Raw genomic sequence first — 23,854 nt, forward strand, 5'->3', positions numbered from 1 at the left:
AAAATAGTGGTGCATCAGCCAGTAACCTCCAGGCTCGTCTACTGCAATGCGCTCTACATGGGGCTGCCTTTGTACGTAGTCCGGAAACTACAATTGGTACAGAATGCGGCAGCCAGATTGGTCTTTGGGGTAACCCAGAGAGACCATATTATGCCTGTCTTAAAACAGTTGCACTGGCTGCCGATATGTTTCCAGGAGAAATACAAAGTGCTGGTTATTACTTTTAAAGCTCTGAACAGCTTGGGTCCGGGCTACATTAGAGAGTACCTTCTCCGGTATGATCCCCATTGCTCATTGAGGTCATCTGGAGAGGTCCGTCTCCAGTTAGCACCGGTATGTCTGGTGGAGACTCGGAACCGGGCCTTTTCTGTAGCTGATCCTGGCCTATGGAATGCACTCCTGGTAGATATCTGCAGTTTAGGCTCACTGTTGGCCTATAAGAGAGCCCTAAAAATGTACTTGTTTGGCCTGGCCTTCCAAGGTTTGTTAATGGTTTTTTAAAGCATTTTAATTAGTTTTAAATGGTTTTTAATTGTTTTTATATTGTTTTTAGCACTGTGTTTTAAATGGTGTGTGTTTTTATGTCTTTTAAAATTTGTTGTACACCGCCCAGAGCCTTTGGATGCAGTGGTTTATAAATGTAATAAAATAATCAACTAGCGAACCCGCACAGAGCATCTGTGCGCTCTTTGGGGGCGTGCTGTTCCCCCACTCCAGCCGCACTCTCTCTTCCCTTTCACCCCTGCCCCACTCTTGCCCCCTCTGCCCCACTCTCTCTTGCTCCCGCCCCTCCCTCCTGCCCCACTCTCTCTTGTCCCGCCCCTCCCTCCTGCCCCACTCTCTTTCCCCTGCCCCTCCCCCACTCCACTCTCTTGCCCCTCCCCCTTCCCCACCACACTCTCTCTTGCCCCCTCCCTCTTGCCCCACTCTCTTGCCCCCCTCCCCATCCCTCATGCCCCACTCTCTTTGCCCCCTCCCCCTGCCCCACTCTCTTTGCCCCTCCCCCTCCCTCTGGTCCCCTCCCCCACTCTCTTCTTACCTGGGCGGCAGGCCGAAAAGTTTCCCTCTCATCCCGGCCTCTGATGCCTCCTGCCTTCGGCGGCTCTTCCATACCTGGGACGGCCAGGTCAGGCCGTCCTGCCGTCTCTCGCTTGGTTGGGCTGCCGCTGCCACCACCACTCATACTTGGGATGGCCTGGCCAGGCCATCCCGCTCCCTCTGCCTCCTGCTCGGTCACGCCGCTGCTGCCGCCACCACCAACTCTCATACTTGGGACTCCTGCTAACTCCGCCTCCCGCTTGGTCACGCCGCCGCCTCTCATACCTGGGACGGCCTGGCCTGAACAGGCCAGGCTATCCCGCCGCCGCCGCCTCCCAGCAGTCAGCAGAGCCAAAGCCACCTCCTCTGGCCGTTTTGCAGCCCGCTCACACCGCCACCATTTTTTCTTCCCCCTCTCAACTCTCGCAGCTGGGCGGGCCCAGGAACGCTAGCAATGTGTTGCGAGAGTTCCGCCGCCAAATTCCTCAGGACACGCACCAGCTAAGAGAATTAATATAATAGATATGCAACATCCAGACTAGGTAGCCATGACTAAGCACCATCAAAATCAATGCGGGAAGTCAGTCAATATAAAAATTAAGATCCATTAATTTCAATTGGACAGTCATAACTAACTTAGTCTGGAAGTTGCCCACTGACACTCCAACTTTCTGCATGTCAGGAAGGTAAACTATGACTGGCAGTCATAAGTCTGTATAGCAGGGGTGTGTCTTCTCAGAATGCTTCCACTATCTTAACCCTAGTGGAACTCTTAGAGCTGTTCATGTCACTGCAGCCTATTTCACTGATTAGTCAAGGGGAGTTCTAGCAAGACTAACCTGTAGCCTGCTGGGTACCTCCTTGCTTTCAGCATAGCAGGTGTCCAGCTCTCTCATCTATGGGTTGATACTCCCCTTGCTTTTCTCCCCCCCTCCCCCAGCAGAGGAAGCATACTTTCCTTTCACGTTGCCTCACTGCTACCCCCATTTCCTATTATTTTGCTCTTACACTGCTAGCACCCACAGTGCCAGGTTCCCCTTTTAATATTTGGGGAATATACAAGGCATGGTGTATATTCCAGGCGGTTTGGGAGGAAACTCCAAGTGGTTTTGGAGGAAACTGATTATCTAGACCAGTGATTCTCAAACTTGGGTCCTCAGGTGTTATTAGACTTCAACTCCCATAATCCCCAACCAAAGGCCACTGAGGCTGGGGATTATGGGAGTTGAAGTCCAATAACACCTGAGGACCCAAGTTTGAGAATCCCTGATCTAGACCAATTTCAAACTGACTTTAGAGTGGGCTATGGGGTTGAGTCAGCCTTGGTCAGCCTGATGGATGACCTATACTGGGGAATCAACAGAGGGAATGTGACTCTGTTGGTCCTCTTGGATCTCTCTGCAGCGTTTGATACCATCGACCATGGTATCCTTCGAGGCACGGCTTTGCAGTGGTTCCGCTCCTATCTCTTGGGCAGATCCCAGATGGTGGAGCTTGGTGACAGTTGCTCTTTTAAACAAGAGCTGCTATATGGAGTCCCTCAGGGTTCCATTCGGTCACCAATGCTTTTCAATATCTACATGAAACTGCTGGCTGAGATCATCAGGAGATTTGGTGCTGGGAGTTATCAGTATGCTGACGACACCCAGATCTACTTCTCTCTTCCATCTGCTTCATCAGGAAATGGCATTCATTCCTTAAATGCCTGCCTACAGGCAGTAATGGGCTGGATGAGGGATAACAAATTGAAGCTGAATCCAAGCAAGACGGAGGTGCTCATTGTAGGGGCTCAGAATCTGAGGGATGAGTTAGCGCTCCCTGTGCTGGATGGGGTTACACTCCCCCAGAAGGAGCAGGTACGCAGCTTGGGGGTACTCCTGGATCCAGGCCTCACCCTGGTATCTCAGGTGGAGGCTGACCTCAGAACAGTGGTGCACCAGCTGCTAACCTCCATGCTTGACTACTGTAATGCGCTCTACGGTTGCCTTTGTACAAAGTTCAGAAACATCAGTTAGTTAAAAATGCGGCAGCCAGGCTGGTCTCCGGGGCAACTCGGAGAGACCATATTATGCCTGTTTTGAAACAGCTGCATTGGCTGCCGATATGTTTCCGGGCAAAATACAAAGTGCTGGTTATTACCTTTAAAGCCCTGAATGGCTTAGGTCCAGGTTACCTTAGAGAGCGCCTTCTTCGGTCTGACCCCCACCACACGCTAAGATCATCTGAGGAGGTCCGGCTACAGTTGCCAACGGCTCGTCTGGTGGCGACCCAGAGGTGGGCCTTCTCTGTAGCCACTCCTAGATTGTGGAATGTGCTCCCTGCAGAAATCCATAATCTGAATTCTTTATTGGCATTTAGGAGAGCCCTAAAGACCTACCTGTTCGGCCTGGCCTTCCAGGGTTTTTAAATTGTTTTAAAGGGTTTTCAGTGTGTCGGGTTTTTATAAGGTTTTGAATTGTTTTATTTTTTAGCTGCTTTATTGTATTTTAAAATTTTCATTCCCGATCACTGATTGATTTTAACTGTTTTATGATATTTGTGAACCGCCCTGAGCTATTCTGTAAGGGCGGTCTAGAAACTGAACAAACAAACAAACAATCAAACAAACAAACAAGTAGTAGGAATTTTCACAAACTCACACTAAAAAGCTACAAGAGCAACATGGAGTAAAGATAACTGGCAGTTCTTTGTAAATGTCAGGATTGCATGCAGGACTGTTTATAATGGATGGCTATCTATACGAACGTCACAGGATCTGACAGACAGGCTACGAAAAAGAAGAAAAGGACCTTCTTTCTAAATCTGGATACCCCAGGCATTAAACACCAAGACTATGTCTCCCTGGATCAAGCCTCTGCAAAAGATGACACATACAAAGATCCCCAAGAGATGACTGCATATAACGGTTAGAAGCCAGAAGGCCCCTCCTCCAGCTGCTGCTAATCCATTACGTGCATTCTCTGAGGCAAGCAGACACATCAAACAGGCTGCCATTGCTTTGATGTGCTGTTCTTCAGAAGGGGAACAGCAGGCAGATTAGATTCCCTCATGTAGGGATCTGACAGGGCCTGTAAACATCTTGTGTAAGGACTAGAGCATGCCGAGGAGGAGGAGCAGCAGCAGCAGCTCGCAATAGCTTCCAGACCTCCTTCAGACCCAATTAGAAGAAATGGACACTAGGGACCTGGGGGAAAATTCCAGTGGGTTTACCAAACTTATCCCCATGTGCTCCAAGGAGAGTTACAGAACTTCAAGAAAACTCTCCAGATGGGACTGCTAAATGATGCAGCTAGTGCCTGCCTACCAAGATCCACACTGAAGTAGCTACTAAGGCACATGGTTACAAAATGCAACAGCACCCCATCTTATACAATGGGAAAATACAGCCAGGAGATCCTCAGTTCTGATTGCTACCGTACTCAACCAGATCACATATGGCTTTTTAGTGTTCCTAGAATTAATGAGGAGTCATCCAAATGGCTGCTCTCCCATCCCAGAGGACAGGAAATCCCAGCTGTGTCTCATGGACAGTTTAGTAATACTGTAATTAGCACTTTGGTTGCACTTCTCATCTTCAAAAGAGATGTTTTGTTAGCACTGTTATACCTTAAAACCAAGTCAAACCAAAATGCCTTCACAACAAAGATGTTGCTTTTTAAACAAGCCAAAAGCGAGGGGCGGGGGGGAGAGGTATCAGCATGCAGCAGCAGATACTCTTAGGTGGACATATGAATCTGTCTTTACCAAGGCACACCACTGGTCTATTAGCCCAGTATTGTCTACTCTGACTGGCAGCAGGCCTTCAAGATTTCAGGCTGTGGTCTCTCTTAGCCCTGGTATCAGAGATCCTTCTTGGCTTTTTTTTTTTAACTGAACATGCCAGGGATTGGACATGGAAGTGTTTACAAAATGCACACTATCACTGAACTTCGGCACTTCTCCTAGGTGAGCCCCAGTTCTTTATTCCTTAAAGTAATACCATTAGTTCTGCCCTCTCTCACAACTCTAATAGTTTCCATGTGCGACTGAAGCCAACATCATCAACTAAACAAAATTATATGTCCTCCAAATAAAAAATAAAAAGAACAAAACTTCTCCCCACTTCAGCAAATGCTTAAAGTTTGCTTAAAAGAGAGGGAAGAAGAAGAAGAAGAAGAAGAAATAATGAAAAGCTAAAAATGTTTCCTGCCTACTTTGTGAGAGCAAGGTGTGCAATGAATCCTCCCAAGTATGCATGCAGATTCCCAACTTTGCAGAAAAGAAAAAAAATAAACCTATGCTTAGAGGGTAAAGACGGGGGTGGGGGGTGGGGAGGAGGCTGAATTCAAGTAAACAGGTGCATCCAAAGGGGGAAAAACTACGTAGTGCTGTACAGCAACAACATGTAACACCAACAGTGTTATTAGAGTATGCTACTTTGTGATCAGAAATTGTTCATATTAGATTTTGAAAAACAAGCTAGTCAAAAAGAAACTGATTCATGTTTGCAGCCCTATGAAAAACATTTGTAGGGCTGCAAACATGAAAAAAGCAACATCAAATTCCCTCCTGGGTGTCCTGGAATCAATGTGGAACACAGAATTCAAAGCTAGGAGGGACCCCAAAAATAATCTAGCTCAAGAATTCACACTGAAGCTGAATTTTCCATAAACAAAACCCTTCAAAGAAATTAGCTCATGTAATGAGACTACAGCATGTCACTAACTGACAGTAGAAGGCAGTCTATTCAATGAAGCCCTTCTTGGCATATAGAGTTCATATATGTCTGTCAGTTCATCAGGTCTATGGTGCTATAAAGGATTTAATGTTTTGAAATATATTCCTTTCAGAGTTTGTGACATATAAGAAACTCATTTTGGAGTAACAGTCTAATTAATTTCTTATATGCCACAGAACTCTGAAAGAAATAGATTGCAAAACATGAAATGCTTTATAGCACCAAGACAGATGAACGGAAGGATGGCTATGAAGTGCACTAACAGAGTAATTAAAAGCTGTAGAGCAAAAGATGAAAACCCTGAGAACTGGTACAGGTAAATACATATCCCAACTATGAGAGAGGGAAAGAAGGGGGAGAAAACCTTCCATCAGCACAAACACTACTAAGGTATATAATGGAATACAGATGCTGCAACGTCACCTAGTAGGTAAAATAAGGTGAAGAGTGAAACATCCTCTAACAAACACATCCTGGCTAAGCCTAAGAGACAGGTTTTGTGTGTGATTAAAATATCTTTGAGGTCATTCACACAATCAAAAACTGTGTTCTATCTGGGCTTGGGAGCTGTGTGTGCTCCCAATTTTCAGTTGTGTGGAAGCAAGGTAGGAGGAAAAGCTACCCAGGTTGTCTTTCTACCTTGCTTCCACACAATCACTTCTACCCAGGTCTTCATCTTACCTTGCTTCCACACAACCGAAAACTGGGAGCACTCACATCTCCCAAACCTGGGTAGCACACACAGTTTTTGATTCTGTGAATGATCTCTTTGTTTTACTATGAGAGTTAAGATTCTTATTTTCATTCATACTCTAAAGAGCATGGCAAGTGCAAGTTAAGGTGGTCATCTTAACCAGTACCATGTATACAGTAGAGACTTTGAACAGTCTCATGTATTATACTGGCTTTGCAATTTAGAGCATGTACCCACACTGTGTCTTGGACTTTCAGTTCAACACTGAGCAGGAGAAGGATACAGTCAGGCAGAAATTCAACAGATGCAAAAGAAACACTCAGTGCATTCTGTCTAACACATCTCTCTATAAGGCACAGTGGTTCCCCAAAGCATGGGAGTTCATCCACTATAATAAATGTCCAGGCAGAAGTTCAACAAGTGCTGCTTCCCCAATTACTTGCTAAGCATACACCTGATCCATTTCTGCCTGAAGCACTCTGACATTAGACATGGCATCCCATAAATGAACTGTTAAAAGAATATGTCATCCATACCAAGCAGTAAATCTACATTCCAACAGCATCCAACTGTGGTCCTCAGATAATCTGCCCTGGATTCTAGATGTACTTTCAACCCTATAAAGTTTTCTACTTTGACATCAATGGCTTGCACCTCAGATAAAATTTTGTATCAAAAGTTGGAGGAATTGAAGAAAGCTGAATTATATCTTTGATTTCAAGCATTTAAGAGGAACCTGATCTTTGTCCTGGATCCATCCACAGTGGATGTCGTGAATCAGGGGCTGGAGACTGTGATGGGTTGGATGTGGGCTAATAAACTGAGACTGAATCCAGACAAGACGGAGGTAATGTTGGTCAGTAGAAAATTTTCCCGGTTCTGGATGGGCTTGCTCCCTTGAAGGAGCAAGTACGCAGCTTGGGGGTATTACTGGACCCGGCTCTGTTTTTGGAAGCTCAGGTGGAGGCGGTGGCCAGGGGTGCCTTTGCATGGCTTCGGCTAGTGTGCCAGCTGTGTCCCTTTCTCGAGAAAGTTTTTATGTTTGTATTTTAATTCTTTTTAATCAGATTTGTTTTATATTTTAGCTTAATATTTTAATTGTGTCTTTTTTTATAGTCTTGTTTTTAATTTTTGTGTAAACCGCCTTGGGATTGTTTTAATGAAAGGCGGTATATAAATTTAACAAAAAAATACATTTAACAATAAAAATAAAACCTCTTTCAGACCTGATCAATCACAAATGAACAGTATGCCTACAAACAGAAGAGATTCCGTAGTCATAAGCATTCCCAATGGATCTGTGGAACCCAATTACACTGGTTACAGTAGTGACATATCTTTTGATTACATTCAAGAACAAAGCAATTTTTACCACCCAAAGACTTTGGATAGGGCGGTACAGAAATGAAATTAATTAAATCAATCAATCAATTAATGTGGAATTTCTGAGTGAAAGTGGAGGGATAGAAGGGACACAGAGCAACAAAGGCAGCAGAAACCAGCGACCCCACTTAGTGCCACTGTTTCCTCTAAGGCGTGCACATGTGCATGCACTCACACATTTTTTTTATGTCCGCTCAGTTAATTTTAGATCCCGCTCAGATTGAATCAGGAAGGCCCCACTCTGAATGCAGGGGCGCACACACTGCCTTGATACTGCCGCCCAGAACAAAACTCTTTTTGCATACAGACGAAAAAAATTAGAGAGAACACTGCTTAGCGCTAAGCCAAACAAGAAAAATTCAGGGTGTTTTGGGGATGGACTTGTGAAACATGCTCCACACACACACACTGTGGGGGAGGGAATGTAGCAGCATGTGTTCAAGCCAACCAGGAAGTGCTTGTTCTGCACTGGCAGGCAAGGAAATGCGTAAGAACATATGAACAGCCCTGCTGGATCAGGCCCAAGGCCCATCTAGTCCAGCATCCTGTTCCACACAGTGGCCCACCAGATGCCTCTGGGGAGCCCACAGGCAAGAAGTATGTGCATGCCCTCTCTCCTGCTGTTGCTCCCCTGCAACAGGTATTGAGTGGCACTGTGCCTCTGGGGTTGGAGATGGCCCACAGCCACCAGGCTAGTAGCCATTGATAGACCTGTCCACCATGAATCTGTCTAAGCCCCTTTTAAAGCCATCCAAGCTGGTAGTCATCATCACATCCCATGGAAAAGAATTCAATAGATTAATTATGCACTGTGTGAAAAAGTACTTCCTCTTGTCGGTCCTAAATTTCCCGATCTTCAGTTTCATGGGGTGACCCCTGGTTCTAGTGTTGTGAAAGAGGTAGAAAAATTTATCTCTGTCTACCCTCTCCACTCCATGCATAATTTTATACACTTCGATCATGTCTCCCCTTAGTCACCTCTTTTCCAAGGTAAAGAGCCCCAGATGCTGTACCCTCTCCTCATAAGGAAGGTGCTCCAGGCCCCTGATCATTTTGGTTGCCCTCTTCTGCACCTTTTCCAGTTCTACAATATCCTTCTAAAGATATGGTGCAATGAAATATTATAAATGCAATGACACATTATAAATGCAGTGAAACATAAGCAACAAAAGTAGGAAGAATTACAACTTGCCGATCCTTCCTACTTTCTCCATTGAGAGGGAGGGCTTTCTTAAGCCCTTGCACTGCCATCGGTATGAAGGGATGGACAGAGAAAGGTGCAGATCACTGGTCTTGTGGTAAGTAAAGTGTGCCGTCAAGTCTATTTCGAATCCTGGTGCCCACAGAGCCCTATGGTTTTCTTTGGTAGAATAAAGGAGGGTTTTACCATTGTCTCCTCCCAAGCAGTCTGAGATTATGCCTTTCAGCATCTTCCTATAGCGCTGCTGCCTGATATAGTACCAGCAGGGATTCGAACTGACAACCTTCTGCTTGTTGGTCAAGCATTTCCCCCTGCGCCACTTAAGGTCACTCATGGTAGCAAGCATATCCTGGTTTGCATTTGAATGAGAGACCACATGTGAGCACTGTAAGATATTCCCCACAGGGGATGGGGCCGCTCTGGGAAGAGCAGAAGATTCCAAGTTCCCTCCCTGGCAGCATCTCCAAGATAGGACAAGATTTATTTATTTTTTTAAAATAGGACAAGATTTTTTTATTGAATCAACAAACTACCAAAGCATACAGTAAGTTGCCAAAGCACAATTATATACGAAGTGGTTGTTTGTACATGATATATCTACAAAGATTTACACACAATGATCTGGAAACCCACAAGTTTATGAAGTATATGCAGGTAGTACTGTAACTCGGGGGGGGGGATTTCAAGGCACATCAGGTAATCGGGGGGGGGGGTTACATCCGACGTCCATTTCCACAATTTGTCCCATTGCTGTTTAGAAGAAATACTCTTGTCTTTTTGCACATAACCATACAAACTTTTCCAGAAGAGATTTACTGTCTCGTCTGCGTGAACCTCTTGGTCGCGTCTTCCATCCCTATTCCTATGCAGGAGCATTGCATAAATGACATACAGGTTTACTAACCTGATTACGAGGAGGGGAACATTCCAATTGCCTAGTATGAGGGCACCCGTTCTGTCCCGTTTCCTTGAAGGTTTCTTTCTGGGACCTCGAAAAGAGGTTCTATCGCTCAAACTCGATGTTAGTTCTTCCCAAGTCTGTTTTTCCAAATCAGGCCACTCTAACAGCTTGCTTACTCCCTGCCACACTCTTTTGGCTACCACACACTCTTTTAAGAAATGTGAGTGGGTTTTCCTGAATGTTTTACCTAGCTCACTAGCTTTCTGTTTGCAGGTGATTTTAGGGCACACTTGCTGGTCCTCTGGGAGCCATGGCTTAGCCGCATTAAGTGGTAGTACTTGATGGTATAAGCACCACCTTGTTTCCCATAAATGGAAATGGAGTTTTTTCTCTTTAAAGAGAGTGATAGGGTGATTGGGTTGCAACAAGTACTGTGAAGTGCAGTGTTTGTAGAGTTTACGTTCTAAATCAGGTTTTAAGAAACCCACTTCTAGAATCTCTCCATAAATTGTTTTCCTTAGCTGCTTAACTGAGGAGGATCCTTTAAATAGATCCGGTTCAACCTTCCATTTTTTAAGTGTGAAAAACAAATCTCTCAAGTAGTCTGGGTGTTCTCTTTTTAATACTTGTGTGATATTACCATTAAAAGATCCTTTCCCCCACCATGCTATGCCCCATGCTGACTTGCGCCAATGCAGAGCGAAAAGTGAGACCCAGGTTTTTTGCAGGAGGTTGGACATATTAGGGACATTCACGAAAATCCAGTTTCCAAAATTGTAGGACATGAATTCAGTTACAAAATAGGGTTGCAGGGCAGGTAGGGCTAGGCCTCCCCGCTCAACCTCCTTAAATGCTACCGCATGGGCCAAAGGGAAGGACGCTGTGTGCCATACTAGACAGAAGATCTGGCTTTCAACTCTCCGAAGGAGATCGACCGGGGGAGGATAGACTACCGCCAGGTTATGCACCAGGGGTATCAGGTAAGTCTGGATGTAAACCGCTTTCTGGTACATGGCAAGGCTCCATTTTTCCACATGGTGATTTTAAGCATTACTTTTTCTTCCCAATCTGTCCAATTTCCCCCCCAGACTTTTTCCTTAATTCAATCCCCAAAATGTTTACTGTATCTACCCACTTCAGTTTGGACTCTGGGGCCCCTTCGCTTTTACATTCAGAGATGGGTAGGCATGAGAGTTGCTGGCGTCCGGGGTCCATTTTAACAAATACACTTTTGTCAGCATTTAATTCTGAGCCCGAGATCTTGCCATATTCCCAGAAGAGGTCTAGTATTACAGAGATTTCATTTTCATTCGATAACAGTAATGTAACATCATCGGCATGAGCTACAAATTTTACCCTAAACTCAGAGTGTGGTTCTGAGTGGACAGGTGGTTCGACTATCCCCTCACTCTCCCTCCCGGGAAGATCTCGCAGGGTGGAGTGATAGAGACCGAGAGTCCTTGCAGATGGGGATCTCTCTGAATCCTGATCAGGATCGGATCCAGGGCAAAAACATAAAGTAATGGGCTCAGTGGGCATCCTTGGCGGACACCCAAATGCAAAATGATCGGGTTGACCCGCCATCCATTAATCTGTGGTGTCACCTTTGCATTCGTATAGAGCAGCTGTATCCAAGTCACGAATAGGGGTGGTATACCTTTAGCTTTCAACAATGTCCACAGATAATTGTGGTTCACTTTGTCAAAGGCCTTAACTTGATCCAAAAAGAGGAGGTGACCTTTCCAACTTTCATTCTGTATAGAGTAAAAAGGTTCTCTCAGCAGACACAACGAATCTGTCATCTTTCTTCCCGAGATAACGCTTGTCTGCAAGCTGTGGACCAATTTAGGAGCCACTTTAGCCAATCTATTATTTAGGATTTTGGCAAAGATTCTGTAATTGATATTTGTGAGGGTTATCGGTCTCCAGTTTTGTGGTAAAGTGGTGTCACCTTTCTTGGGGGGGAAATTAAGAGGCCGTCCCCAAAGGACCTATTTAAATGCCCATTGTCTAGGACAAAATTAAATAATTTTACTAAAACTGGTAGTAGCTGGTCTGCGTAAATCTTATAGAAAGGCCATGTCAGACCATCAGGCCCCGGGGTTGATGTGTTCTTTCTCGCTGAGATAACTGCTCTGACCTCTATCGTTACAGGATGGGTCAAAGAGCTTTTTTCCCCCTCAGTGAGGGAATAGCCGAGACCATATTCATTCAGACTGCAGAACCTATCTAGATAGGATTGAATGTCCTTTACAGAAATATCCTTCAATGCATACAAGTTTGTATAAAACTGGGCCATGATCTTTATCATGGGGGTCAGCCATTAGTGGGCTACTTCCATCTGATCGCAGGCCTTGGAATGTCAAACTAGATGCATGCATCTTGTCCTTTGCCCACTCCCCTTTTTCAACTACAGACCCTTTGAAGCGATACCGCTTATTTTCTAAACGCCTGTGCCGCAGCTCATTTTGAAATGTCCTGATTGTCTCTTTGTAGCAGCGGCATGATTCCACGTCGAAGGCTTCTCCCCTGTTCATCTTATCAACAATCCTCAGATGTTGGGTGATCGCTTTCTGATAATTTTTGACCCCTCTCTTATATGTCCGGCTGGTCACTGCCCTAGTACGGCAGCCCACCCTCTTTTTAAGTGTCTCCCAGGTTCCCAAAAGATCATCTTCTGCCTCTAATAGCCGAGGGATCTGTCGCCTCAGTTCTGATAAAAGGACACCTTTGAGATATTAATCACTTAACATTTTTGGGTGTAATCACCACAAGGGCTTACCATGTGGAATTACCTCAGAGAGATTACAAATAAATCCCACAGCCGCATGGTCTGACCATGGGGTAAGTACTAGATAGGTACTATCTCCAAGATAGGGCTGAGAGAGACTCCTGCCTGTAACCCTGGAGAAGCCACTGCCAGTCTGTGTATGCAATATTGAGCTAGATGGACCAATGGCAGCTTTTTATGTCCCTGAGTGACACTATTGCATGGAACTGCCATGTTCAGAGGCAGAATACTTCTCATTGTCCAATTCTGGGGACATACAATGGGAAGAGTATTGTAATACTCCTGCAGGTATTCTGCTCTGTTCTCGCAATTTTGCAAATGGGTGCTCAGTGTAAATGTAAAGTAAAAAAGTGACACAGACCCAGTGGGGATGAGTGCATAAATAAGAACTGGCCATGCTCAGAGGAGCTCAACCATGTCCTGTGCTTTTGCATGAGTTGCTGATCAGTGCATGCTTCAGATAATTTTGCTGTGTCTTTGCATCAGGGGCAACTGAACTACCAGATTGCACTCAATGCAAAGGCACAGAAAAATGACCCATTACCAACAGAGGCTGATTGCCAAAACACTAGAGCAGCAATTCATTCATTCATGCCTATTTCTATACCACCCAAAACGAAAGTTCTCTGGCCGGTTTACAGGACAATAAAAACAACCAATAAAGAGATTAACATATTTCAACAATTAAAATTTTAAAAGTTAAAACTATTAAAACACAATTAAAACAATATCTAATTAAAAGCCTGAGTGAACAAAGGCGTCTGGACTGCCCTTTTAAAAGTTGTAAAAGATGGGGAGGCTCTTATTTCAGCAGGAAGCCTGTTCCAAAGCCTTGGGACAGCAGAGGAGAAGGCCCGTCCTCGAGTAGCCACCAGATGAGCTGATGGCAACTGCAGACAGATCCTCCAGATGATCTCAATGGGCAGTGCGATTCATAGCAAAGAAAACATTCTCTTAAATAACAAGGGCCCAAGCTGTTTAGGGCTTTATAGGTTATAACCAAAACCTTGTACTTTGCCCGGATACTTATTGGCAGCCAGTGCAGATCTTTTAAGATAGGAGTGATATGGTCTCTCCGAGATGACCCAGAGACCAACCTAGCTGCCTTATTCTGGACTAACTGAAGTTTCCGGACTACATACAAAGGTAGCCCCACAAAGAGCGCACTGCAGTAGTCAACTCCGGAGGTGACCAGCAGATGTACTACTGTTCTGAGGTCATTTATCTCAAGAAATGGACGCAGCCGGCATATCAGCCGAAGCTGATAAAAGGCACCACTGGCCACTGCCTCAACCTGGGACACCAGGGAGAGTTTTGTGTCCAGAAGCACCCACAGACTGCGTACCTGTTCCTTCTGGGGAAGTATGACCCCATCCAGAACAGGCAGATCAAAATCGTCTCCCGAGTTCTGACCCCACATAATAAGTACCTCCATCTTATCTGGATTCAGCCTCAGTTTGTTGCCTCTCATCCAGCCCATCACTGCCTCCAGACAGGCAGGTATTTAGGGAGGTTATGCCTTCTCCCAATGATGTTGACATGGAGAAATAGATCTGGGTGTCGTCAGAATACTGATAACACCCTGCACCAAATCTCCTGATGATCTCTCCCAGCGGTTTCATGTAGATGTTAAACAACATCGGAGACTATACGGAGCCCTGAGGGACACCATACCGAAGTTCAGTTTTTGAAGAACAACTATCCCCGAGAGACACCATCTGGAATCTGCCTGAGAGGTAAGAGTGGAACCACTGCAAAGCAGTGCCTCCCACCCCCAACCCCTCAGACGTTCCAGAAGAATACTATGGTCAATAGTATCGAAAGCTGCCAAGAGGTCCAAAAGGACCAACAGAGTCACACTTCCTCTGTTAATTCCCAATTGGAGATCATCCATCAGGCTGACCAAGGCAGTCTCCACCCCACAGCCCACCCGAAAGCCAGTCTGAAATGGGTCTAGATAATCAGTTTCGTCCAAGACTGCCTGGAGTTGGGAGGTCTCCACCCTCTCAATTACCTTGCCCAGCCACGGAAGGTTGGAGACAAGGCTATAGTTGCTCAGCTCTGAGGGATCCAAGGTAGGCTTCTTCAGAAGTGGTCTAATAATTGCCTCCTAAAGACAAGGAGGCATCCTGCCCTCCCTCAGAGAAGCATTTATGATCTCTACCAGGCCTTCTACAACAACCTCCCAGCCAGATAGTATTAGCCACATCGGGCAAGGGTCAAGAGAACAGGTGGTAGGCCGCATTGCTCCAGGCAGCTTGTCCACATCCTCACCAGTCACAAACTGAAAATGATCCAGGGTCTTCACATAAGAGGACCTGCTGGACAGACCGGCAAGACTGGCTGAGCTTGGAACAGCCTCACCTAGCAGAGACACTAAAGCACTAGATAGTTGCTCAACATGTCCACTGCAAATTATAGGATCATTTAAGCTAGAAATGATATGAGAACCAGCAAAATAAGAGTGAAGTCCCACATAAAGGAATTATAGAAAATGTGTATATGGCAATGAACTGAACAATATTTGCACTATCAGTCTGTTTAAGCATGATGAGAGCTGAATTACAGAAAACTGCTAAACTGACACAAACAGACAATCTCCTAGTTAGAAGTGCATGATGAGTGCAGCGTAACACTGTGTATAACTAAGCCAATATACAGGCAAGGATACACAGGCCAATATATAGGCAAGGAGATAATAGGTACCTATTCTGCTAGTGTCTGAAATTAAGAGGTCCCTGCAGCAGTCACTCAATGTTGCAGTCTGACATAAACAGTATTACTAGTGAGGTTAATGTCTGAAATGTGTCGGGCGGGGGGAGACACAGAAACTGTAAATCTACGGGTTGGCAAAAAAAGAACCCTCATCTGCATGTTGTTATTCATACAAATGTCCAGGCTGGCCCACCCACTCCTTTCCTGGTAGTTCTGTCAGTTCAGTGTTGGAAGCCCTAGTATGACAGTAGTTCAATGACTTCTTTAGATGATTATTGGAATGGTTTCTGAGCCTGAAAGAAATAGCTGCCAATTACACAATCCTACACCACCACACGTGGACTATGGAAAAAAAAGGCCCTCAACTAGAACAGGAGCCAAAAAAAGTCCTGTTTGATCACAGAGACAGCACAGAGCAAAAATTCAAGAAGTGGGGATGACAGAAACTGTACTAGGCAGACAGCCCCTTCCCAAGTGTTAGGGAAGCTCTGCTAGCAGAGGGTGGGTGGGAGCAGGCAGTTAAAGACTCTCCCGCTGAATTTGTAGCAATTGTCTGTGATTTATGAAGCTCAGCCTTCTCAGCCACAAAAGAAGCAGAGTTAAGTAACAAAATTGTCTTGGGGAGTACAAATGATTAGTTTGACAATTGTTTGTAAAGAGCAGCCATTGTTCTTTGAATCTACTTTAGACAGAAAGCAGCACTAAATGTGGACTGCAGCAAGAGGGAGGCAAACCATCACAGAAGCTTTCTAATCCATAGAAATTACATGTGAAATGCAGACTGCTCCTGAGGTAGAGCAAGACGGCAAGTTAACAAGAAAGCCCTTCTCCTTTAAAGAAATATCTGAACAAATGCTTGAGAGAGCCCATTCCGTCAATACTAAGAGCAGCCAGCTTGCTTGGAGCCTTACTTCACGATCAGTCAAAGTATGCCCAACCAAATTTTAGCCGGCTCTCCTCCTGCACATCCTCTGTCAATTATTCCATCAGCACATTAAAAGGTTATACAAAATATGTCCTTTCTTAAATATATAAATCTGGCTCTCTCTGTGCTCAAGCCTAGGAGAGGGGGACCACAGAGCCACAAAAACATAAGAAATACAAGTAAAATAAACTATTCACAACATTGCTTCAGACAGTGTCCAGCCTTACTGAGGCCAACCTTTTCTTTAAAGATGAGTTTCCCTGCGCTGAAGTGTACTTCAGTAAAGTAAACCTCTTAGAGACTTCGGTAATGGGTGGTATACAAATATGTTAAATAAATAAATAAAATAAGTTCAAAACCCTCACAAAAGAATGACACCCATGTTCGCTGTAACAGAGATTCCCAGATGTTGTTGACCACAACTCTCATTTATCAGCTCCCATCATCAGCAGTAGATTATGGGAGCTGTAGTCAACATCTGGGAATTCCTGTTAGAGGAACTATTACATGGCACAGCTGCTTTTTTCAGTCACCTCACACAATAACTCATGATACTGTGTGGAACCCCGCTCCACACAATAGCAACTAAAGTATACACTCTGCTGGAAGAATCACATTTTCTTCAGTTTAAAATGTTGTGTTTTGAGCGACATTACAATTTCTCCTGCGACAGACGTTTCAGCACCGAGGGAGACGTACTCAGACATGTTGACACATGAGAAGCAAATGCATATTTGCTGTGCAATAAACTGATCGTGAGGGAAGGCCCTGGAGTCTATGGGCCAAACTACAAGTTACACACAAACACACGCACTGCAGCTTTATGAGACCTTTTCTGTGTGTATTAAAAGCTGCTCTGGAAGACAATTCTTTTCTTGACTACCATTTTCCATCTCCAGCAGTTTCCCCTCCCAAAATGTAATTTACATGGGTTTGGGCAAAATGTATTTCAGACCCCTTGGGTAGCATCCAAACTAGCCTTGCACTAGCATAAATGCTGTTGTGCTAACGTAAAAGCATAGCACATGGTCGCTGAACAAGGACTTCACCTCTCTTTCAGACTCATTATTGCACTAGTGCAACATGTTGCAAATGTTACATAACCTCTTGCACACACTTATATATGTGCAAATGGTGGACACTTCATACAACATGCATCGGGGTTGTTCCTCATCCACTAGTGGTGGCACAACTGTGCAGCACTGTAACTGCAAAAAACCCTTCCTCCAGCACCACTGTGGATGCTACCTCATGTGAGAGGGAAAGCTGCTTGGGGTTAATCTGAAGCAGGGAATCAGTGGAGAAGGAAAGTGTTAAACACCCCTCTCCCTCCTGCTGCGTGTCTGTTATTAACTGTGCCCTCCTGAATTAAGTTCTAAGCACAATAAAGGCGACTGAGCTACAGTTGCATGTATGTCTATATAAGGTGTAGTTTAGCCCAAAGAGTGGATCTTCCTTTTAGTACAGCTGTTGCATAAACAGAGGCAGTGAAGAGGAGAAAGTCCTTGTTCTTCATTCAATGCCAGCATTCTTCTCTCTATGTGCAGATGACAACGGAGCAATCAGAACTCATTTTGGGCTACCAACTACTTCAGAACTGGTTTTAAGCAGTGATACCCTTAAAGAAACTGGCTGGAAACTGGCATACTGACCTTGAACAGATCATCCTTCTAAAAATGTACTGCAAGATGGACATACTGTATTTGCAGGATAACCTCTTCAAAGTAGTGGCCATTAACTTACTACACATGTTGAATGAAAATAGGGTTAAAGAGTAAGAGAAGAACAGGCTGAAATACACTCAGTCTTATTTATCTCAAAGTAACAAGGGGTGAGATCTTATAGAATTAGCAGCACAGCATCTATTTATTTGCATCCTGATTGTCTACATTTTGTATCCCTGGCTTTCTTAAATATTTTTCCCTCCTTGTTTTCTCTTTGCACTCACCTGGTCTGTGCAAAATGACCAAGAATCTCCCACAAGGTCTGGCTGGAGCAAAAGGTGTCTTGGAGCCTAGAACCATCATCCAACTGCAATGCAATCCGCACCTAGGAGACAGAACCCAGTGAATTAGATCAAGAGTAAATGACCCCCAATAACTAGTGATACAGCTATGCTTGGCGAGTTGCTCAAGGTCACATCTGGCAAGCCAGTCTAGGCTTACATCTGGCAAACAGAATCCTGGCCCGCTATCCTGGGGCCCCTCATTGACTAATGCTTCAGACCAGCAGACATCTGTCATTTAACACTTACAAACAGCAATCCAAATAAACAAACAACTGACAATATAGATCAGCTTTAATTCTGTCTCTCTAGAGACAAAGCTATAACACACAGTTCTTTGAGTCCATCATGGACTGTACCATTTCAGGCTCCAAGCGAGGAATCATAACAGTATTGCTCCTACAGTGAAAAAATAAAAAAGAAAGTTCTAGCACACCCAGAAGAATCAGCAAGAAAAACATGCTGTTCTGTGCATCACTTCTTTCACAGCAATCAGACTTTAGAAAAACAAGAGCTTGATTACTCAATTGGGGTACCTGCCGCAATAGATCAACCTGCTCATCAACAAGGGTACACACATCCTATCAGATTTGGGTTCTGGGATCCTTTTTCTTCACCTGGCCTTAGATGTCTTATTTCTTGTGCAGGGCCAGCCCACTAATATGTTCAGTTTATTGTGGTCAATGGATGCGATGCGAAGAGAAATGATGGCCAATGGACTAAAATTGACTAATGAGGTGTGCCGAGGCAACTTCCTGGAGGTGGTGGCAGGGGGCGCACTACACCCACCACCTCACTACTCCTGGAAGTTCCACACATTTTCTGCTGCTCCTTTTGAAAAGGTAAGACAGGACAAGCAGCAGCTGCCGCCGCCACCACCACTAGATAAGGGGAGATGGGGGTTAACACTGAGGAAAGGGAATTGGCATGCAAGATGTTCTGCACATACAGTGGTTCACCTCAGGTGCGAGGGGGCCATGGGACAGGTCTGTTTTTTGTGTGTGCTTCAACACTAATTTTCTGGACGTTCTATCTGGAATTAATTCTGAGAATCCTCCCAGAATAATAAAATTCAGAACTCTTGGGCAAGCAATAATTTTGAGATCAAGTCTTCCTAGCAATCCTTTCACAATAGGTCCTGTCTTGTCTCACCTTGACCCCACTTCTAAAGCCTGACCTTAGGCCCTTTATCTTTCCTATCTTGATATCCTATCCTCAGACTCCATGCCCTTGTCTCAGACCTTCTTGTCCAGCTTTGACCTTTAGTTCCAGTCTTGTCAACAAATCTTTATTACCGTCAATGACTAGTGACCACCAGTGTTGGGTGCTGCGCCCTATAGCAGAGTAATTCACCTGTGTCCCACTTGGTTCAGTAAGAACGCTCCACACACAGGTAAAAGTGCAACAAAGGAATATATTGAAGTTGAGAACACTCACATGATGTATTGTCTCAGTAAGGTCCGGTTACACATTTACATACATAAGACACATAGATAAGCACATAGATACAGCATATACAACATCAGCCGGGTGGACCACAGTGGTGCAGCATTTACCACTGTGGACAAGTTGCTCTGGTTTGAGCTTTACCCTTATACTGGTAGTGACCAATCACCACAGGCCATTACTCAGGGCCTTACCACTTGTTAACAGGCTTCACCTGTGGCCAGTTACACCACCTGCTGTAACACGGTGACTTGCACTTTGTATTTAAAGCTGTACACACCACCTCACAGTTAATATATACCGACAACCAGTAACCAGAAAAAAATACAATACATAACACACATACTTCATTACATTAAGTCAAACAATAAACACCTGACTATCATTCTAAGAATTGTTGTCATTGGCATTAAGGTCTTGCCAAATTTTACACAGTGCCACATAAAATTTGGCAACATTATATGTAATATTAGAATTCTTTCAGATAGCAAAAGGGAGACATAGAATGGATGAGAGCACCCTGGCAACTTAGCTAAAAAAAGGAGTAATAAGGGCATTATGAATATTGTTATAAAATCTGTGATATAGCAAGACATGCCCTGTTGTCTCAACAGCATCCACATTGCAAGAACATTTACACTCTGAAAGTAATGGAACCTTCCTTCCATTACTGCCAGTGGTAGTACATTACAACAGGCCAGTGTAAAAGCCCTCCTATACCTGGGGACCACTAGCTGTGTAAAATAATTAACACGTGTTACGCCAATCTCCAAGGAATAAAGAAATTTAGCACCACCCCTAGGTCTATGTGGCACTCTACATCAAAAATTTGCTGCCTGAGGGATGTCTTGACTCCATCACGGCCTAAGTTTAACAAAAAGTTGGGAGAAAACCCGTAAAATAAAAGTTTTGTCACCTGGCCTTGCTTCCAAACAGGCTGAAAGTCATCAAGTAATGTTATAGGGACTAAGCCAGTCAGGAAAAATGATAGCTTTAGCCAGTAGTTAAAGAGTGATAACCAAACTATGGCCTCTACTTTGATCAAACCAGCCTCTAATCTTAGAATAATGTTTGGGATACATCTGGCTACCTGGAATATTAAAGGTCAGACAGTGCCCACAGGACTCAAACCACCAGCAGCCTGAGATTAGAGCCTATAACTGTAGGAGTGTGAAGGAACCACTGGGCTAAGTTGGCCCACTAATCTTGCTAAGAGTTCCCATTCCTGATACTAGCCTCCAAAGTGTTCTTGGTCCTATACAGCCTGCTTGCAATGTCTGAGATTCTCTGTTCTGCATTTCCTTGAGTTCTGGTCCTGAAGGACTTGTAGTTGGAACTACTGAAGGGAAGGTCTTATGATTTCTGGCTTTTACTCCAGTATCAACCTTAGTGTATGGGATCAACCATGGTCTTCAAACAGTAACTGAAGTATGACACATTCAAATGATAAACAATGATTATATATGTTATGATATTCCCTACTACACAGAAAGTTGAAAAAACCTAAAAAGATGAAATTAGAGGGCTGGTTCAGACTATACCCAGACCATGTAATTAAAGAGGAGACGTGCCATAGTGACATCTTCCACTGGTCATCTGAATGGTAGCTCTACACGTGCTCCAAATACTAGTTTAAACTAGTATTTAAACTAGTTAGTGTGTCATGATGGGCGCATACTTCGCACATCCCTTTTAATCATGTGAACTGGAGAAGTATCATTTGAATTGGCCCACAATATGAATACAATGAATATTTATATACCACTTTTCAACAAAAGTTCCCAAAGTGGTTTACATATATATAAATAATAAATCAATAAAATTAGGGTTCCGTAAAGGTAAAGTGTGCCATCAAGTCGATTTCAACTCCTGGCGCCCACAGAGCCCTGTGGTTTTCTTTGGTAGAATACAGGAGGGGTTTACCATTGCCTCCTCCCACACAATATGAGATGATGCCTTTCAGCATCTTCCTATATCACTGCTGCCCCCCATATAGTACCCTGTTTTCCCGAAAGTAAGACCTACCCCGAAAGTAAGACCTAGCAGTAATTTCTGATGTACCGCTAATTGCCCTAGTGCATTTTTTGGGGCTAAAATTAATATAAGACACTGCCTTATTTTCAGGGAAACACGGTACCAGCAGGGATTCAAACAGGCAACATTCTGCTTGTTAGTCAAGCATTTCCCCGCTGCACCACTTAAGGAGGTTAGAGTTCCTTACAGCAGCTAAATAAAATATCAATATAACAACAACAACAACTATTTATATACTGCTTTTCAACAAAAGTTTCCAAAGCGATTTACATAGAGAAATAATAAATAAAGATGGATCTCTGTCCCCAAAGGGCTCAGAGTCTAAAAAGAACCCATAAGATAGACACCAGCAACAGTCACTGGAAGTACTGTGCTGGGGTGGATAGGGCCAGTTACTCTCCCCCTGCTAAATAAAGAGAATCACCATGTTTAAAAAGTGCCTCTTTGCCCAGTTAGGATAAAACATTGAATAAACTCCTGGCTTTTGATTCTGAGTCTCTAGAGGGCTGCACTTTCCAGCTTTTCATCATAACTGGGAATGCTAAAAACTCTCTTTTTAAAGAGCGAAAGCAAAGATTCTTTGAGAAAACACCAATGAAACCTCCAGAGTTGGCAATGCTGCAAGAGTACTGAACCGCTGCTGTTATCCCCATCTAGCTCATGCCACACAGAACCCTCATCACTGAAACATCCAAGGGTCTGGAGAAAGAGACAGACACAACAACATCTTTCCAACATTTGAATGAGATTTCCCCCCACAAACCAGAGTATACACTCAACACCACAAGACCTAACATGCACCAGTGCTTTCACGGGCAGGGCATGTTTGCTATCACTCTGGCAGAATGGACAAGGGATGTGAGCTGCTAGCAGCATGTCCACAGGAAGTAATGTATCTTGCCAGCCACCAGCCACAACAGCTAAAGTAGTTTCATCCCATCATTGACATGGCTTTCCCAATTTCTTCACTGCCCAAGTCCAACCTTCAGATTATCCTTGGCTGCACAACAGTGTTGACAGCTGACATCACCAGGCTATAAGACTCTTGCCCAGAAATCCACTCTGCCAATTACATCAGATTTTTAGGCAACAGTTCAAAGCCAAGCATGTCACGAAAGTCATATTCAGGCAATTAAAAAAAACTTCACAGAAATCCCAAGCTACATATAAAAATTGATCTTTTATCCCGCAGACACACATGCCAATTAGTTTCTAAGTTTACAAACATGCAAGTACAAGACTGATTAATGGCTGAATTGCTGTTAGTTCTTTGTAACAGTGCCCTTCCTCTGACCACAATCTTCATTATCCCAACCAACCGTCTAAAATAGTAAGTCCTAGGCATTATCCTACCCAGAATAACTGTGCACAAGTACAATATCTACCCCAATACTTAAAAGCTGAAAATACCAACATAAGATTCCTGGGAGAGGTTGGAGCTTGATCCCTCCAGTGGCTGTTGCTGGTGTCTTTCTTTCTTTTTCAACTGTGAGCCCCTTAGGGCTATACCAGCCCAATACAACATGTGGCCCACAGGCTAGATCCAGCCCGTGAGGCCTTTTTTCTTGGTACGCGGGACCATTTCCCTCTCCTGCTGCCGGCTGAACCAGCAAATATAGTATGTGGGTGGCCAGACAGGCTGCGGTGAGGGAGAGCACTGGCTCCACCCACCTTATCTCCATGTGTTTACTCCGCTACTTCTGAGTGGCCAGTGGATGCAAGGCGAGCTGATGCTCTCTCTCTCTCTCTGGCACATGCCTAGGGTGGCTGCTGCCTGCTGAATCGGCAAAGAGAGCACGTAGACAGCCAGATGGGCTGCGGCAAGGGAGAGTGTCAGCTTCCTCACCTGCCTGCCAGCTCACCTTGCTTCCACTGGCCACTCAGAAGAAGCTGAGCAAGCACATGGAGGTGAAGTTGGTAGGCGAAGAAGAGTGCCAGCACTCTCTCTCGCTGCGGGAGGTACCACTCGCCTCCCCCATGCCCCCGAGTCCCTCTGCCCTTCTG

General features: G+C 44.5%; 1 protein-coding gene across 4 annotated transcripts in view; it reads right to left on the minus strand.

Moving 5' to 3' along the window:
* Positions 1-23,854, minus strand: part of ASPSCR1 (ASPSCR1 tether for SLC2A4, UBX domain containing) — a 101,835-nt gene that overhangs the window by 64,489 nt on the left and 13,492 nt on the right. For all 4 annotated transcript variants that reach the window (XM_053294478.1, XM_053294474.1, XM_053294475.1 and 1 more), the window contains one exon: positions 18,314-18,414. In XM_053294478.1, the coding sequence (XP_053150453.1) occupies positions 18,314-18,414 (101 nt within the window). The remainder of the gene's footprint in view (positions 1-18,313; positions 18,415-23,854) is intronic.

Source organism: Hemicordylus capensis, chromosome 2 (assembly GCF_027244095.1).
Source record: "Hemicordylus capensis ecotype Gifberg chromosome 2, rHemCap1.1.pri, whole genome shotgun sequence".
Lineage (NCBI taxonomy): Eukaryota > Metazoa > Chordata > Lepidosauria > Squamata > Cordylidae > Hemicordylus > Hemicordylus capensis.